At 43.3% G+C, this 18,889-nt stretch overlaps 1 protein-coding gene across 1 annotated transcript; it reads right to left on the reverse strand.

The window, feature by feature from the left end:
* Window positions 1-521: 521 nt before the first annotated feature.
* Window positions 522-17,953, reverse strand: itga4 (integrin alpha 4). The gene is made up of 29 exons (XM_080497545.1): window positions 17,662-17,953; window positions 16,402-16,596; window positions 15,951-16,069; window positions 15,707-15,807; window positions 15,315-15,447; window positions 14,623-14,690; window positions 14,221-14,353; window positions 12,291-12,376; window positions 12,096-12,158; window positions 11,821-11,961; window positions 11,110-11,218; window positions 9,204-9,298; window positions 8,801-8,891; window positions 8,664-8,709; window positions 8,184-8,338; window positions 7,623-7,777; window positions 7,350-7,502; window positions 6,802-6,878; window positions 6,564-6,705; window positions 6,057-6,158; window positions 5,436-5,512; window positions 5,190-5,279; window positions 4,995-5,082; window positions 4,322-4,429; window positions 4,047-4,172; window positions 3,513-3,638; window positions 3,278-3,376; window positions 3,041-3,160; window positions 522-2,438 (listed from the first exon to the last, which is right to left on the reverse strand). Exons 2-29 carry the CDS (start codon window positions 16,581-16,583, stop codon window positions 2,337-2,339), a joined length of 3,087 nt encoding a protein of 1,028 aa, XP_080353671.1. The 5' UTR covers window positions 16,584-16,596; window positions 17,662-17,953; the 3' UTR covers window positions 522-2,336.
* Between the last annotated feature and the right edge of the window lie 936 nt (window positions 17,954-18,889).

Here is an 18,889-nt window from a genome sequence, read left to right on the forward strand (position 1 = left end):
ACCATGGCAACCACAGTGCCCCCCCCCCTCCCCCCCTCCAGGTCATTCCAGCATCCATGGCGATGTGCGCTCACATAGGAGCGTCGCTCCAAGTAGCAAAAGCAGCTTTCTGACATTAAAGCTGCATTTTTCATTCAGAGCAGCTTCAACTAACTGTGCTTTATTTAGTAGTTTTAAAAACGTAAGACTAAAGTTGTTTGTTTGTTTTTTTGTTCGAATCATTGTTTACATTTTATCGGATTTTAAATTCAATCTTTGTCATTTTAACAGTTTTATATATTTTTTTTAAAACTTTTTTTAGCTCAGTTTGATTTCAGTTTGAAAACGTCAAACATGCAAAAAGAAAGCCATCAAACTTTATATTTTTGACACAACCATGCTGTTTTTACCCTTGAATACTGTGATACTATGAACAAAACATACAAGTATGTTGTTTAAATATAAAAATCTTTTTTATTTTAATAGAAAAGTGTCAATAAAGCAGTGAGACTCTCCAGTGCAGAACCACTTCACATAAACAACAACAACAACAAAGTCATTTATTAAAATATTTAAACACTCGTCTCTGTGTGATGTGCTTTTTTTTACTGAATGAACAGACGGGGGGGACGAACAGCCTGTCCAGCTGTTTCCATTCACATACGGTTAAACCAACACTTTCAATAGTTTATTACATTTTTGAAAAGTTGGTTTCAAGTAGTCGTCCGTATTTCAACCCTGTGGCTCGACGTGGCTTTTCCTATTTGTTAAACCTTGTTCTGAACTTTCACACTGGAACTTCATTCTGAAATCCTTCAGTACTACCTTTAAAAAAAACAACAACAACAAAAAAAACAATATAAAAGTTAAATATAGCAGATTTGCACCACATAACATGGTAAACATGTCATGAAAAAGGCCCGTCATGTCTCAGAGGGGGACGGAAAGACAAAGGTGTTTTTCATTTTCACCCTTTTATGTTCAAAAACATGAATAACGGTGAAGAAGCTGACGCCTGAAGACACAAAGCAAAGAAACTTAGACGAGTTCGTCTAAAATCTTTGTTGACATTCAGCGTAAAACATCAGGAAACGTGACATTCTGTTAGTTCTTCCAGGATGCGCCACAATATGTGACGTTACTATTGTTGCTGTACACAAATAATCGACTCCTCTCACCTTCGTTATCTAAGCAGCTAAATTTAAAAAAATCTATGATGGCCCCAAATTAGAAAGAGAATTATAAAAAAAATTCAAGAGATTGTCTTTGGTAAATAAATACGTAGATGTAACGTTACATCATATGAAGTCCTGATTGACTATGAATATTCAGGTCTTGTTGGGAGGGCATTTAAATATGTTTGTGAAATGTTTCCTATTAGATGGTTTGTGCTGTAAGCTGGAGATTTCCAGCGCTAACTTTGATATAAAACCTCTAGTGTCAACCTAATTGTTAATTCAGAGAGAGAAATTATTTCCTTCATTTAGCTTTCAAGTGCATTGTCATAGTTATTATTAAAAATCATTGTTTCTGCCAAATAAACCTGAAGACGAGACGTAAGGAAATAACTGACCCTGTGACGTGTCAGTTTGAGTCCAAACGGAGGAGGAATGAAGACGCACAGTAAGATGCTGCGACTGTTTCTCGCCATTTTTGACCCTTTTGGGTCTGATTTGCTCCAAAAGTTTTTCCAAAGCGCTTGATTTGTTTTGATGAAATGAGCTGATCATGAGGATTGAGGTTGAAGTGTTGCTGTGTGGCCTTTAGAGAGCAGAAATTCAAAGAAGCTGAAAACGTGAAGGGTGAAACGCTGCGATGGCGCTCAGTTTAAGACGCATTCACTGACCCAGAAGGACTCTTTTTTTTTTTCTTCCCCCCATTTTGATGACGTCCAGCGAGAAGTAGTGCCACACAGCCAGTGAGTCTCCTCCATGTGTGTGTGTGTATATATATATATTTACGTTTGTACATGACCAAAAGGTTTCCCAGACTTATGAGCCAATCAGAGGCCAGGCATCCATCCCCTGAGTTCACCATGAAGTCACTTTCTTTGGTTGGTTCCTTCTTTTAAAAAAATAAAGAGTCAAAGTGGAAATCCTCCTTGGTCGTCGATGGCGTCACATCCCAGGAAACGCAGAGCTCTTGTGACCGGTCCACTGCTCTTTCCACTGCTTGCAGAGTCTTTTGAGGGCAACACAGACCAAACAGTTTAGAAATCTCCCGTCAGACCTGCGGTGGAGCTCAGGGTGGCGTTGGGGAGCAGCACGCCACACTCCCAACATCCAGCGGGTGTCATCAGTGCTGCTGCGCGGCTCCAGCGTGAACGCCACGCCCAGGTCAGAGGTCAGAGGTCAGGGTTAGGACGTGCTCTCTCTTTTGTCGTGTTTCGGAACGTAGTCCCAGCTGTCTCTGTTGAACTCCTCCTCCTTCTTCTTGAAGTCTCTCTTGAAGAAACCGGCCTGACGGACACAAAGACGTGTTTTAATCGACTGCAGTACACTACATCTAAATCACAGTATTTAGTTTTATTACTTTGAATTATCGCTGCCTTGTAATGCACCGTGACACAGGCAGTTTATATATGTATACATTTTAATGGCCTGATCATTTTAGTGCAATAGTATCAATATTGCATTATGCAATATGCTGAAAAGTGATGTGTTGTGTTTTGTCATTATAATCTGGTTCTCCAATACAAACTATAATTAGAGTTATTGCAGTTTATCTTTTGAGCTCATTATGAAATCCTCAACATGGATTTTGAATCATTATAAAGTGTGATGTAATGTCATGCTGCTCTATATTTTTTTTCTACAGTTTTTCTCATTTCTCATTATAGCATTATACACTTGTTGGCGGTGCATCGGCGACACGGTGGTTTATGCAGATCAACTTGATCAGCAAAATAAATCAGTCACGGTTTGACGTTATAAAAAAAAAAAAAAAAAACAAACAATGTGTTTGATGGGCCTGGCAGATATTGATGGTGGATTTCATCACGTGTGTGAGCTGGACCTTCCATTTGATGCCTTTTTGGATCAGACTGAACTTTATTATTTACCTTCCACAAACACCAGATGAGAGCGGCGAGGATCATAAGTCCTAAAACCAAACTGACCACGATGATGAAGATCTTCACTGCTGCTGACGGTTTCTGGGTGAAAATAGCTTCAACCAGCACCTGAGAATAAGAAACACACGAGTGAGAGACTTGCGTAACCGCGGCGACGAAGGCAGTGAAGGATTTCTGCTCCGTGGCTCCGCGCCGTTGTTGGAACCTTCGTGCAGGTTGTTTTACCTGTGCGACGGGTTGGTCCTGGATGAGGACGGTGTGAGGATCGGCTCTGGGGGACGACATCAGCGCTGTGCTTTCCACCCTCATGACGCCATGACGACCCTGAGACAAAGACACAAAGAACGTCTGCTGTTCAATCGACTCCAGTAAATGTTCCGAGTCCTGCCGTGATAGTGAGTCGCTCCGAGGTCTTGAATGACAACGTCAATCCTTTTCACGTTTTCACAGGTGGTCTTACTGGAGCTTGCAGCAGCACGGCGGGGTTCAGGCTGATCTCCAGCTGGATGGTGGCGTCTCTCGTCGTCTCCAGGTTGCCGAGGCGACACACCAGCCGCTCACACAGCTCGTCGCGGCGGCCGCAAAACTGAAGACCGAAGAAGAGCGGAGTTCACACGGTGAAGGTTCAGAGCGGAGAGAAGATGACGGCCCGCCCCGTCATCTCATTCCACATTTGTAACACGGATCGCTTCACCGCGTCGACCGAACCACGGCGGATCTGTTACCAAACAATAAATCTTACCAAACATTTCAAAGCGCTTTCGTAATACTTCGACAAGCGCAGCACGGTTCCCCTCGATGGATGAAAGGAAATTGGTCTTAAAAAACCTCAAATTATTTATGGAGTCACGTGGAAACATCACTCGCAGCACGTAAAACGGCATCACGTGGACAAATTCCCCATCAAGGCTCCTTCTGAAAGACGAACTGTGTGCAAGTGTCTCACGGTCTAAATGGATCAGACGTATTGTTGCTGTCTGGCTGTGTTTCCTACCATTCTGCGGGTGGAAGAAGAGGAGAAGAAGAAGATGAGCTGCTTGATAAAGGAGGCCTGGGGGACCTCGCAGTCCTCGATGACGGACACGGTGGAGTCACTGACGGAGCAGACGCCCTGAGACGCCTGCAGAAACAGACCCCGTTAACACGGCATTCCACTTTTTAAAACCTTTCTGCACGAGTCTCCCACTGGTGACTACTTGACGCCTCTCAGGAGGCACACAGAGCGACGATAATGTATCTTCACATCCGCTTCTGTTCGTATGTTCGTACCTGCCAGTCGACCACCTGCAGCAGCCGATGCCGGTAAGGCGCCAGGATCTTTGGCAGCGCAATCTCAACCACCGTGTTGATTGACCTGCTGGGGCCGGAGTTTAGCACCTGCAAAGGCAAGACACAAAACAAAATTTTTAGTTTTCAAGTGACAAAAGAGCTGAATTGCTCACAGCATAACGTTGTGGTTGCGCCGTCGGAGCAGCGGACATTGACACGCGGCCGCCGAGCTTGAAGAGCTAATTCTCCATCCTCACCCTGGGGTCCCTCACTCACTCACTCCTGTCGCCTCGCCGCATCCACACATTTTGAACAGATCGCACCAGAAGAGGTGTGTGTGGAAAAAAAAGAAAGAAAATAAACTAAATTCCATTGAGCTTATTCAGTTTCAGGGTGACGTCATTGCATCTTGACTTGCATTTTTTCACTCCTGAGGCTGATTGTGACGCTTAAATGGAAGCGAGCTCAATATTCATCACAATTTTGTTGTTTTTATTCCACCTGTACGTTTAGTGCAGAAAACAGTGATGTAAAGATATTTCTGTCATTGTGAACATGTTTTACAACATCATTTCTTCCTCACACTCTATTTCAGTGGCGTGTATTTGCTTGTAATAATCCCAGAATCTGCGTTTCGTCAGCTAAAGCAGCGGCTTCACTAAAAGGACCCCACCTTGTATGTGTAATTGAATTTTTCAGGGTAACAGTCAGCTGGGATGGTGTCTTCATCTCCAAACACAAATGAGGTGGGACTCACAAAGCTGAAAATAAACGAGAGTGATTATTCATCAGTGTGGTTTTAAAAAAATCTTTTAGTAAAACCACAACTTATCCGATTCTATTAATAATAGATAATCTGCTAATTTACCCGTGGATGTTGACATTGACTCCGTATTTGAGAGGAAGGAGGAGGCTGACGGAGTTGTCGTGGAGAAAATCATCTCTCTCGTAGTTATCGCTGAAGAAAAGAACAGACAAGATGAAGTCAATTAGATTTTTCAACAAAAATAAAATCAGTTTTAAATCATTTCATTTTTAAAACTAAATCAATCACTCCTCCTTGTTAAACAGTAAAAGTCGAACACAGTGGACTCTCAGTCGGTATAGTTCTTACCTGCTGGTGTTGACGTGAATGAAGGCGTCACCCGGCGTGCTGTTCTGGCTCACGTCCAGGAGAAAGCTGATATTAAGCTACAAGCAACAAACAGGGTTTTCAAATTCCTGGCGTTTTTGTTCGGATGAGCAGCAGAAGGATCACTCAAGACTTTCAAATCTCCCTTCCTTTGCTGCTGTGCTCATATTTTGGTATTACAATAACACATTTTATGTTAAAGGAAATTCCACTGCTGCTCTGGCATTTCTGAGGGGGGAAATTTGATATTTCGACAGATTCTTTCACAATATTAACTTTCAAAAACAACGGAGTCACAGAAAATACTGCAAATGTCTGGAGAACTGAAAGTTGACTGATTTTGACATCTGACCAGGAGAAAGAAGGCCAGATTAGGACAGTGATGGGGAGGAGCAGCTGGCTGTTATGTACAGACACACACACACACACACACACACACACACACACACACACACACACACACACACACACACACACACACACACACACACACACACACACACACACACACACACACACACACACGGCCTTCCTTACAGTTTCTAGTTTTTTTCTTCCAGCCGTTGCACTAAAGTGCAGTTTCTCAGATCGTAGGAATTCTACCTGGGAGTGTGCTGGAAGAACAAGGCTGGTGACGCTGCAGTCCACATTCACGGTTGTAGAGTTGACTTCCTCCGTCACGTCACAGCTGATTGCATTGTCCAGCTGCTCACACACACACACACACACACACATATGTCTGAGTAGGTATAATGGTTAGGGTTTATGCTCCATAATTGTCTTTTTACATAACAACTATCCTAAACAGTGGCAAAGACTGATGTTTCAGGAATCTTTTTAAGATTTTAAGACCACATATCTTCTCATATTTGGGTGTCCTGCACCACAAACTACATACAGCCTGAGATTAAATTACAAATGCCCAAAGGCTTGAGGGAAAAAGGCACAAACAAATAGCCACACACCAGCTGCTTGTTCTATTTTCCAATAGCCTGCGTTTGTTGCAGTATTGAAAGACTCTTTCTGTTATCGGCAGTAACCATGACGCACCAGAACTCAAGCTTTACAAATCATTAACGGTTTCACATGATCCAGATGATGAGAACTCACATTCTGCAGGACTTTAATGTAGTGGATGTTGTTGGGAAACCGCAGCGTCAGTCGCGGCAGGAAGGCGTCGTCCCCGGCATTGAGCAGGGAGGTTTTTAACGTGAGGGTCTCGCCAGAACCCAGAGCGAAGTACGGCTGTTGACTGACGACACGACAAGGGGATACGGAACAACGTCAGAGCTGGGCTCATCTCAACCAAAATACTGCTTTGGTTGTTTCGGTGTGTGTGTGTTCTCACTGCGGCAGCACCAGTTGAGTGGACAGCTGCATGTTGGTGGAACAGTTCACCAGAGAACAGGAACGGGCAAACCGGGTCTGGGAGAGCGAAAGAGGAAGAAGGTTTTTTTTTTGTGGCGGCCGTGATGATGAATGAACATCGTAGACATAACTTCCTCATTGATGACATTACAAACAACTCCAGCGACCTCTGACCCCCCCGTGACCTCAAGAGTTACACATCATCGGTAACGGCGTTTCTGACGACCAGCTCCAGCTGTGATGACCCCCTTCTTTCTGCGTCCCTGCTCTGTTTTTTTCGAGGAGTCAGTGGGATACGGGCGGACTCGCAGGAGCAGGATGTCAGTTAATGTGCTGCAGATGAGGCGGTGCAGCTGTAAACACATCTGGACTCGCGGGACCGACATTACCAGCAGGCGTAAGGTAGATTCCTTCTCTTTGTTCCCGAGCAAGTAAGTCAGATCTCCCACTGAAGGGCTTCAAGTGTCAATCTGATGTGTTCCACATTATTCACAGTAACAGAGTCACAGCTGGGCTGTTTTCTCGTACCTGATTGGTGACGGTGTTGCGGTGGCCGGCGCTCTGCTGCAGGATCGGTTTCAGCGGTGGGAAGGATTTGGAGGAGGATCTTTGGCTCTGTGTTTCTCTGAGACTGTAGGAAACCTCAAACTGTACTGGTGTGAAAATGTCCCTCACGTCCTTCTGTAGGAGAGAGAGAGACTCTTAATATCACTGTCGATCATTCAGTTACTCACTAACATTATTCAACCCATTAAAGATAAATAAATCCTTGTGTTTTCTGCACATATAGGATTGTGTTACCCTTTGATAAGCCGTGTGCGTTGTACAAGTGAGGCTGCCTTGTCGCGCTCTCACACGTCCATTTGTGCTGTTGGATGAGCCGTTGCCATGAAAATAAAAGCGGTGAGGGAAGGAAGGTTTGTGGAGGAGGTCAGAAGTCAAATTGTATTGCAGGTCTGAGGAAGAGAAGACAGGAACAATCCAAATTATTAATTGTGATAAGATGTAGCTTCTAATACAATATGTGATTGATGCAATGCATAATTTATTTTCAATGTGATTTCTATAAATCAGGATATAGTGTTTGGGTGAGTCTTTTAGATGAACAGTGGTTTTAAAACCAACAAACAGAGCAGCTATGGTTTGCTTCATTTGCAGGCTGCAGCAGAAACCTCACAACCTCAAGATGTTCACTACACATGATGTTTACATGATTAATTTCACACTCTTTGAAATAAGGTACAGAACACAATGTGTTCAGGCTTGATTATTGGATCTTATAGTGCATTTATGAGAAAACTGGATGTACTTGACAACCTCTCCACTCATCACAGCCCAGTGTCTAGTAGAAGTGGACTGTACCTATCGCTCCTTTGAACTGTCTGGACTTCACACTGAAGCAGACGGTGACATTGAAGCAGGCAGTCGGGGTCTTTAGATCTTTGCAGAGCACCACCTGCTGGTCAATCCAATCAGGCAGCGTCAGAAACGCCTTCACCTGAATCACCGGACGGGTCCTGCGGACATAATCAGAAAGAGAATATTGCAGCATGTCCAGATTTTCAGGATATTTCTTGTAAACAGGGAAATGGTTTTATTATTCATGACAGCGACACTTCTTTCAGAAAGTCCTTTTTTTTTTCTCATAGCACATAGTTTCACAAAGTTTCCGAAGAGACCAGCCAGGAAACTTTCAGCCATGTCGTGAGTCATCCTGCTTCTCTTGAGGATTATATTTGAAACAAGACTATTGACTTCCGGTTCACCTGCATTAAAAGGAAACACGAGCAGCTGGGACATTCCCGGGTCACATTTTAACAGGATGTTTCAGTGTTGATTTACCTGAGGACCACAGCCGAGTCTGACAGGAAGGCACCGATCGCCACGTCTGCAGACACAGAGTTCAACCTGAGTTACCACGTGGCCGAGGGACAACAGATGTTTAGCGCCGCTGACAACAGGACAAGGAGAGGATTTACCCTGGTAGCCATTATCATCCACGTCGACGCCGGAGCTCAGCGACTGGCCCAACATCCTGAAGTCATGACCCAGGGACGACCCAGAAATCCTCTGAAACACAAACACACACACACACATTCACACCTGCTGGGACATCGCAGGACCAGTGGATGATGTGACTTAATACATTTGACAAAATATAATCATTTAAACTTTCACAAACAGATTTCAGTGTCTTATTAGGTGCAGTGTGTTAAGTTAATGACCACACAGGACACCATACAGCCACACACTTCTCTTATTCACCGATTTGTTCAAATAAAATTTCAAACGCTGACATTTCCACTGAATAAAACTTAGTCATGATAACTACAATTATGTAAGCATCCTCGTTTATGCAATACATTACCGAATTAATTGTACCTGAGATGGAGTTGGTGAAATTCCCTCCTTCCTGCCGTTGTAGATGTAAACGGCTCCTCTCAGATCGTCTTCCTGTGGGGCGCCAACGGCCACATCTACGCACACACACACGCACGCACGCACACACACACACGATGCAAAACATCTGTGATCCCTCTGCCAAAACTCAACCTTGAACCCACCGACTCACTTCCTTCCTTACATGTATTCATCAATTCATATTTAGTTTTATATAGAAAAGGTTCCAACTCAAAACTGGTAGAGATTTTTAAACTTTATATTTCACGTGTATAATCTGCCTCTTATTTTGCTCACTTTAGCATTATAGCATCACAACTTGAAGTTTCGGGGATTACATTTTTTTTTTTATTTAGCTACATATGAAGTTCTTCAATGTGAAACTGCATCAATAACATAATAAAATGTACATTCCTAGACTGCTATAAATAGTGAAGGTTTTAAAAGATGTAAAAAATGCTGCTCAGTGGATCTTTTTCTATAACCTCTTTGCTATTTGTGGTTTCACATTTAGTGTCCAGCCATCCGGAAATACATTTGGCAACTCGCCAACAAAGACGTTCCTGTTTATTTCTCAGACATGAAGGTAAACGTATTCAACATCCCAATTTAGCTGACGCTGATGGGAAGGCTTTAAGTTTTGGAAATGTTTAATTTTTTTTGCAGGACAAATTGAACATTTGACCACAGAACATATAAACAAAAAGAGTAAACAGATTTATTAGATTAAATCCTGGAAGAATGACCAAACACTGTTGATATTGTTAGAAAGGTATGCATGTTGTGGACTCATAAGAGAATCCAGCCCCGGGTCTTCTTACAGGGCGGCGCAAAGTTTCTTTTTTCTTTTTGTTTGTTTTGTTGGTTTTTTTTACAGAAACATGAGAAATCTGCAGCACGGTCCTTTAATTTTTAACCTGAGTCATTTCAAGGAGTGAGGTCTCGAGTCAAGTCAAACAGTTTATGTTTTTCCTAAGAGGGGCCTACTGGAACACACACACACTGTCGTGTTCCCGTCACTTTGCAAAAGCCAATACGAGGCATAACCCTAACCTAAACCCTAACTGAGCCTTAAACTATGAAAATGGTTTACATTTAGATGTTTGACCCTAAAATGGACACAAGCACATACGGTGTGACTTGATCCCCACATTGTTCCCCACAACACCAGTGACACGAGAGCAGGCAATGCAGCCTTTCATCCTGTCGCGGCAGATTAAAGGGCACGTTCAAGTTCCAGAGCAGCAGCAGTTTGTCATTACCAACCTAATGAACTAAATAACACACTCCACCCCTCATGCGCGCAGATGGTGAGGGGTTTGTTGCGTACAGCTCAGGGCGTTGTGTCAAAGTGAGGGTGATGCTTCTTACTTGTGGCTGTGGCTCTTTGGTGAGACATAAAATACACAGTCATTATATCCGTTGGGTTGGTTTGCGTGGTAGCGGCCGCTGAAATATTGTAGCGGCGTTCGGTAGTAACTGCGACGAGGTGTAACAGAAAGCTGAGGAGAAGCAGGCGACACTTCCTATTGTTACCCGTGCCGATGCGCTCTCGGGCAAAGTCGATGCACTGCCGCTCAAAACCAGAGCTGTGACTTCCACTGAAGCGTCAATACATCTGAGTCATTTCAGCAAAAGTTATTGATGTGGCGGGAGGAAGTCCTGAACGCGATCGGTAAAACCAGTAGTGGTTGCTGTGACTGTCAAAACGAGTTGCACCATTTAACATTTCTGTCATCGGACATAACAAAAATACACACAGGCGGCCGTTGACTGCAGCATCAAAATGAGACGCAGCGGGATACGGCAGTTGTATTTACAAATCGAGTCTCGTTATTATGGGTCGTCAGGGTCGGGGTTAGTGTGTGTGTACTGGTGTGGCTGTTACCATTGTAGCCGTCGTCGTCCAGGTCTCCCAGGTCAGCGATGGTCTCTCCGAACCGGGCGGCGTAGGCGTCGCTGCCAGTGAGTTGAAACTCCACCTCTTGCAGCTTCGCCTGTGACAGAGTTCAGTTTGTGAGCAGGGTTCGAATTACAACGTGGCTTTCGGAGGAGCCCTATTTTCCGATCAGACCTCTCAAGTTTGTAGAATAGGTATGCGTGAGATTTTTTTTTGCGTGCGCGCGCGCATGTAAAAAAATGTGCTTGGTCTCTCGGGAGACGCAGCGGTTGCATAGAAGAGATTTTCGGAAATAGTAGGCTGCCTACTGTAGGCCTGATGAGCGAATAAACTCACAACATTGACATAATTTTATTACTATTATTTATTTCAGGAACCTGATGAAGCTTAACCCATAGAAAATATAAATATATATGCGAAAATTGCCAGTGTTTTTAGAGCTCCCCCTAAATTTTTCAAATTAGGCTTTCAGGGGAGTTCAGGTCCCTTTCAGGGGAGCCCAGCTCCCCTTAGCGCCCCCGTAATTCGAACTCTGTTTGTGAGGAAAACAGACAAAGTCAGCGTCGCGTCGAGACGTGTTGACGTGTTGATTTGAGAAAAGCACAGAGCTGCACATTCAAATTGGAAGGATCCGCCTGGCGATCCCTTTACTTCCCGACTGACGTCCGCTGTAACTTTGTGCGCGTGTGTCTTCCTTACCTGCCCCTGATTGATGTACACGTGGACCCGCCCCTCCTCTCTGGTGGCCCCCGTCGACATGGGAGCGCCGACCAACAGGTCAGACAAACCATCAGCATTCAGATCCACTGCACACACGCTGGAGCCAAAGTAGGATCCCAGCTGCACACACACACACACACACACACACACACACACACACACACACACACACACAGATGATGTTCCAAGTTCAGAAGAGCCATTGACTTGTAATAATGACACTGGCGGTGCTAAAAGGGTGAGCGACTCCTTACTTCTGTTCCAGATACTTCCGAGACGACCTGCAGCATGTTGTCGTCCACCGCGAAGACGAAGACCTGCAAGGCAAGTTAACAAGCACTAACCTCACGGCATCCATAATAATGTTGCTTGTGGTTTGAGGAGTTTTCGCCAATTGCAGCAGGAGGAACATGCAACTATTAAGGAACACACAGGGAGTCAGGACCGACCTTGCCCTTCTGGTTGTATTGTGGAGCTCCACCCAACACCTCCACAGTCGTGGGGTCCAGAAAGTGACCAGCTCCAACAGAGTAACCTGCAAAAAACCCGAGGGACGCAGGGTCAGACGTGCACAGATTGCACACGTTTTTTTTTTTGTTTTTAGCTCTACAAACAGCAGTCTGGCTAATAATAACACTCTGGTGAGGTAGAAAATGAAGAAGTAAGACCATGAATGTAAACTGAGAGAGAGAAAGAGTTTATAGATTTGTAGTAAGAGGAAGGAAATGTCTGTTTGAACCACTTCAGCTTCAACTGTTATATGGTGGTGCAAAACTCTAACAGCATTTCTAAAGCCTCACCACTGAAACAACCACATATTCGTTGGGTTTGAGACCTTCCTTTTTTGGTGGCTTTTTCATCCTCATCATCATCCTCATCCTCATCATCATCATCATCAATACTCCACACTGGAGGATTAAGCTCAAGGTTTTTTAGTGAATAGCGATGAGGTCAGAAGCTGCTCAGCATTCAGGCTATTCTTAGTTTATACTCACAAAATAATGCCGTCCATGTGTTTCAGTTAATTGAACTTTTGTTTGTTTACAGCACAACTCCACAGGACGTCCTTCAGTAAGACGTGAATTCCAGCTCTTTACACACAAAGGAGTATTGTGACATTATGGTGTTGGTTTGACAGAGTCTCAGCCATGTATTTTCATGCATTTGTACTAAATTCTTCTTGTGTCATTAGAAGTTGCATGTCAGATTTTTAAAACCCAACGCAAGCTTGACTAATGAAAACCTGCTGAGACAATACTTTAACAGGGAAACCAAATTTATAAGTAATCCCCTAAGAATTGTCTTTAGTTTTATAGATCATCAGCATCTTTACCTCGTTCGAAAAGTGAAACTTTCTCCTTTGATTGTTCCCATAAATGGTTACAATCTGGTTTCTGGTTACAGTTTTGGTTTGTCATGCATGTTTGAGGTTAAGGTCTGTTTCCAGGCAAAATAACCTGCGTTTGTTTTTTTTACTCTACGAGCATGAAAACATCAGACAAACTCAACCACATGTTTCTAACGCGTTCAAACCAAAGCAGCGACTTTCTGATCAGAGAGCGACTGAAAGTGCTGCACGCTTACAAAATACATCAGCAAATGTTTCTCTAATGTGCATTGAGTGCACCGTCGCGAGGATAGATGTTTCACTTTGACACCTGAAGAACGTCACACCTTTCTGTGTGGGTTTCTGGCCGAGCACATGGGTGACACAGGCTGCTGGTGTGGTTTTGTCTTTATTCACTCAACATAAACACTCCAACATGCACCCGCCATATGGGCTCAACTACATTTATTTTAGTTTGTTTTGATATTGAACTTCGAATGTCTTCGGAGTGTATGTTGTATATATGACAGTATTAATTCTAAATCCATTGAAAATGATTAAAAATGAGGAAACACAAAAAAGAATTTTCTTCGGTGAGAACATCCGAGGAGCTTCTGCACTCTGTAAACCTCTGTGGTTTACAATTAACAGACTCATCTCAAAATAGCTGTGAAACAAATAAAAACCTGTAAAGGCTTGAAAAGTAACAACAACATTGCTTAAATACTAAAAGAAAAACCAAGATGTCTATTCAATGATCTCATCGATGTGTTTTCTCTGGTGAATTTTGAGCTGAGACTCACAGCAGCTGTTCCAATAAATCTACTTTACTCACAAAGAAGCTAAACAGTCACCTGAGGCACATAATAACACAGCATCAGATTATAAGAGCAGTAACACACAACTCTGGCACAGAAAGTGACTAATACAGACTGACTATATTTAAGAAAACAGGGTAATAGCTGCAGCTGTGATGCCATAAAGGAAACTCATAATCACAGTGTAATAGCAATATTACGCAGTAATAATACGGTGACAGGAATATTATTCACCGAGGTAGCTCCCAAATCGGACAAGTCCGGTCACATCGTCCAGGTAGACTGACATCCTCCTGCTGGACGTGTTGTAGACCAGGACCGATCCCGTCCAATAAGACGTCCCTGGAGCCCCCATGATGATCAGATCCTGGCAAAAACACAGAGCAAAAAGAGAGTTTCAGCATTATAAAGTGACGCTCAAATTTGATGGGATTTTTGTGAAACGTTACCAAATCATGACGTTGTGAAAAGAAGCTGAGTCATCAAAAAGTTAAAAAAATAAATAAAATTCTTTTGTACATTAGTGAATTTCAAAAGAGCAACAAGGGAGCAGATGGCTGTGCTTTATTAAATCGATCGCATGAAAATGTAGAGGAGGAACAAAGACGACAGGATTGCTGTCGGTGTTTTACTAACCTCTGTCAGGAAGTTGGAAATTCCTGCCTGACATGATCCATAATCCTCTCCAAACTTCCTCTGGTAGTCTGTTACAAACATATCGAGAGGTGAAGGTGAGCAAACACATAGGAAGAAGAAAAAAAAGAAAAAATCCAATGTTTTCTTCCAGCAGCTGCTGGCTTCACACACTCTCACACACATAGCTGTATGTAAAGCTATCTTTATGAGGACATTGACAGACATAATGGGTGTGCGGCTCCCTTCCCCTGCCCCGAACATAATCCCAACTTGACCCCGAGAAGTACGGGCTACCTTTCCGACAGTCAAAACAAATCCTCGATCCCACAGAGAGATATTAAACTGGGTTACAATAGATGTACAGTTAACCCCTGCACTTCTGATTTGTTTCATCATCATCCCACTGTGGTCCAGATTCTGCAGCATCATCACATTATGCAATTGAAAGTGTAACAGAAATATGATTTCTGCATTACATGCAGATCTCGGGGATCGACTTCTATGCTCCGCAATCAGAAGATGCAGCCAGACTTCCTGATCAGTTTTACGGAATCAAGAAGTTGTCGCGCAGTATTTCTCCAAAAAGTCACAGTAACTTTACAGATACTTTCTTTTGACGTTAAGACATGGAGCAACAGACACCTGTCCATTACCCAAAACTTCAAATATGTCTAGCCAGTGCACAGGTGTACCTCTGTAACAGGGGATGATGGGCTGGGGGTGTCTCAGGTCGTTGCCATAGCGATAACAGACCCCGTTTGGCAGCTTGTTGTTCTGACTGTCTTTCCTTGAATAGAAGACGTTCTTCCAACGGTGAGCACAGGCCTGAACACACACACACACACACAGAGCATCCAACATATAAACAACACGTGACAATGACTTCTTACTAAACCAGCGGGTAACAGAATAATAGCATTGTTATTCCCATGACCTGTGTTACTGTGACTGAAGCCGTGTGTCCGTCCACATTAATACCTCCTTGTTCAGACTCATATAATGGCTCCTGTCGGACCGGATTTAAAGGTTCCGTGCAAAAAAGCAAGAAAGTTTAGGAAATGAGGATTTAGTATGTATGGATTACCAGTATGTGTCCCCCGTTGTCTCCAGGTTGTCTGGACAGACTGACGCCCAGCCACTGGTGATCACTTTCTGCTTCACACGTCTTCCCGCATTGCTGCACGTCTGCAACCACACACACAATTTGTACTACTTCACGTTTGCATCGGCATATCTGTTGGCACGTCACATTTTAGTTGAAGTGTCTCTCACTAAAACAGACACAGAAGACTAAAAAAAATAAAATAAAACAAACTACACACACGCACCGGAATGCATGTGGTGGCAGTGTCTTGAATCAGCTGCGATGCCGCAGCGAAAAATAGCTCCCGGAGATCGGGCTGATGGATTCGTAGACGAGTTTGCAACGGGGGCTCCAACGACCAACCTGGAAGAGGGAGGGAGAGAGGAAGTTAAGACTGGGTCTGTCTCTTGGCCCATGTGTGAATGGTATCTGTGTGTGAAGTATCAAAGAGCTTCTATCACTGGAAAGAATTGGCTAATTAGTGCACACACACACACACACAGTCATGCTGTGTGAAGAAAGGAGCTTTTAAAGCATTACTTTAATGGAACATATCCATTCTAGTCACCCTCGCAGCTGTAACTGTAATAGTCCCCTGGGTCTTAACCTTTAAGCCTGAACAACTTGTCTCTGATATTTAAACTGTAGAACAGTGGGTCAGTAATCAATATGAGACGAGCAGCGTTGATACAGACCAGCTATGGGCTCCATGGCGATGCAACAGGACGGAGTAGCCAAACATGGAGGCGGGGGGCCCGCTGAACTCCAGACTGTGGTCCTGGTCCAGGTTGTATCCTGCAGCTGGACGAGTCACCAAGATGAGCAGGAGCGGGACCAGGCTGCAGCGCAGACCGGTGCACACAGCTGCAGGGCGCATGATGGGGGACAGACTGCAGGATAAACACAGAGATGGTTTTCGACAATCCATTAGCCATTGGTAGACCTGGAAAATAAGACTTGAAGGCATCAAGACCGGTAGCAGCACAAGAGTAAATCCCCTTGAAGTCACATTTTATACGTTATGTTTGTTCTTGAATAAATTGTTAAGTTTTGCTGTTGCTCAAGCAGTCCTGTTTTATATTACCTCCAATGTTTGAAACAATCTGAAATGATTTACAGATTAATTGACACTATGGTGTCAATCTTCTTAGTAAAAAAAAAAAAAAAAAGCAAAAGAATACAAAATTCTTAACATCCACTATATCTAAAAGTGTGTTCTTAATTGTCATGAGTAATGCTTTTTCTAACATGCGAAAGAGGTATACTGGGAATAAAAGTAAATATAAATACGAAATAAATTCAAGTAACTTATAAACTTTTCAAGTCCATCCAACAGGCTTGAGACAAAATAAAGTCAGAAGAATGTACAAGGGGATGTGACGGCATGGCGAGGATCTTTATCAAGACAAATAAATGCACTTTTGGAATTCTCATGGTGTCTTTTGTTCTGTGGTCACACTGACACTGACATTTCCAGGCACATTCCTGAGGAATTCTTGTACAAAATCTTCCTCTGGACACAAATTCTACACATTAACAAACCTGATACAAACTAGATTCCTACATTCCTGTGACCTGTACCAGTATTTATAACCTTTTTTTTAACATGTGTCAGAGCACGTTGCCAGTGCAGCATGTCAAAAAGGGCAGTTTTGAAATAATTCAATCTTTTCATCCAGTTCATTTCCCCAAAACGTTTCTTTGTTTCTCCCACAGCCACTTTTTTTTTTTGAGTCATGCTGACTAAACTTACTATTTCTAATAAACAAGAACTGTTAATACTGATGTGTTACATCATTATTAAAATCAGAGATTGTTGTCACATTCTTTGTTGTTGTTTTTGGAGAATTCTATAAAAATATTTAGAATTAAAAGCGAAAGTTTACAAACTTCAGTATATTGATTATATCACATAGAAACTATAAAGTAATGAAGTGTGCGTCCAGGAACGGTACCGTTCAGACAGCAGGGAGCCTGTCCCGGGTCAGACAGCAGATATCCCGGGTCACAGTGTGGACGTCCCGGCCGAGGGGAGCTCCAGCTCCGGGCAGAGACCCGGGAGGAGCCGCAGCTGGTGGGAGAAAGTCTCCCCGGTGAATCCCTCCCCGTTCGCGGGGGAAACCTCCTGTTGCTCCTCCGACGCACGAGGAGCCGCAGTCCTGACACAGCGCGAGACACACGAGGAGTCTCGTGAAGTTAAAAGAGAGAGAGGAGGGGGGAACGGGACAAGTTCGTAAAATTATTGAAAAAATAAAATAAAACCGGTTTAAAAGAAAAGGAAAAAAAAAAGTTCAGCTGACTTTCAACTGAAGTCAATGAAACTGACTGAGAGGCTGAGCGCGCGGAGACCCTCCCTCCCACTGGGCGTGCTCGTGCGCGCGCACGTCTAACGGTGTTTCCTCCTCATCCCCCGTGTTTGTGTGTGTGTGTGTGTGTGTGTGTGTGTGTGTGTGTGTGTGTGTGTGTGTGTGTGTGTGTGTGTGTGTGTGTGTGTGTGTGTGTGTGTGAGGGGTGTTTCCTCTCCAGTTATCGCCACAGTGTGAATGGAGTCAGTGTGGCTCTAATCTGACTTTACTGTCTGACCAGCACACAAGCTCTACAACTGACATGGCTGCAACATGAAACAAACACCAGCCTCACAGGAAACTGGGAGGATATACGAAAAATAATCAAAACAAACCACCTAATGAGATCAAATGTTTATTTGGACGCCAGTCACATATGACATTTATTGATTTTCCTCATAAACAGTGAGAAAATGTTGATATAATAATTATTCGTTTTGTTTTTGTTTTTTTACATTTGACATATTTATTAAGTTATGCATTCATTTATTCCATTAGTTGGTTGCAGATGCAGTTGGTTTATTCAGCTTTAATTGAGTTGCATCAGTTTTTATTAGAAACTAGATAATGAAGGGCTAAAATGTAGAAGGTACTCCTATATGGTATGGCATTGATTGGTTTGCACTCTACTTTAGTGAGAATGCCATTGGTTTAAAGTCCAGGCCCTTTCCAGTGGGCTCACCTCTGCAGAAGAAGATGGATGGTTGATTGAACTTGTCTGAAGGACAATGGAGGACAGAAGGTGAGATCAACACATTCCCCTTTTGTGATCATTTGATTGGACTACTTGAAATAATTGTGTTTTAGTTTTCTAGGGAACACGTGTTTTTTTAAAGTA

Source organism: Blennius ocellaris, assembly GCF_963422515.1.
Source record: "Blennius ocellaris genome assembly, chromosome: 6".
Taxonomy (NCBI): domain Eukaryota; kingdom Metazoa; phylum Chordata; class Actinopteri; order Blenniiformes; family Blenniidae; genus Blennius; species Blennius ocellaris.

What these genes read in the sequence shown, in the direction of transcription:
- itga4 (XM_080497545.1), bottom strand. Translation starts at nt 16,583, where the DNA reads ATGCGCCCTGCAGCTGTGTGCACCGGTCTGCGCTGCAGCCTGGTCCCG. An exon ending in ACAACGGGGGACACATACTG is followed by an intron (nt 15,448 to 15,706) that starts GTAATCCATACA and finishes GTGTGTGTTCAG; the next exon opens with GCCTGTGCTCACCGTTGGAA. An exon ending in CATCATCCCCTGTTACAGAG is followed by an intron (nt 14,691 to 15,314) that starts GTACACCTGTGC and finishes TGTTTGTAACAG; the next exon opens with ACTACCAGAGGAAGTTTGGA.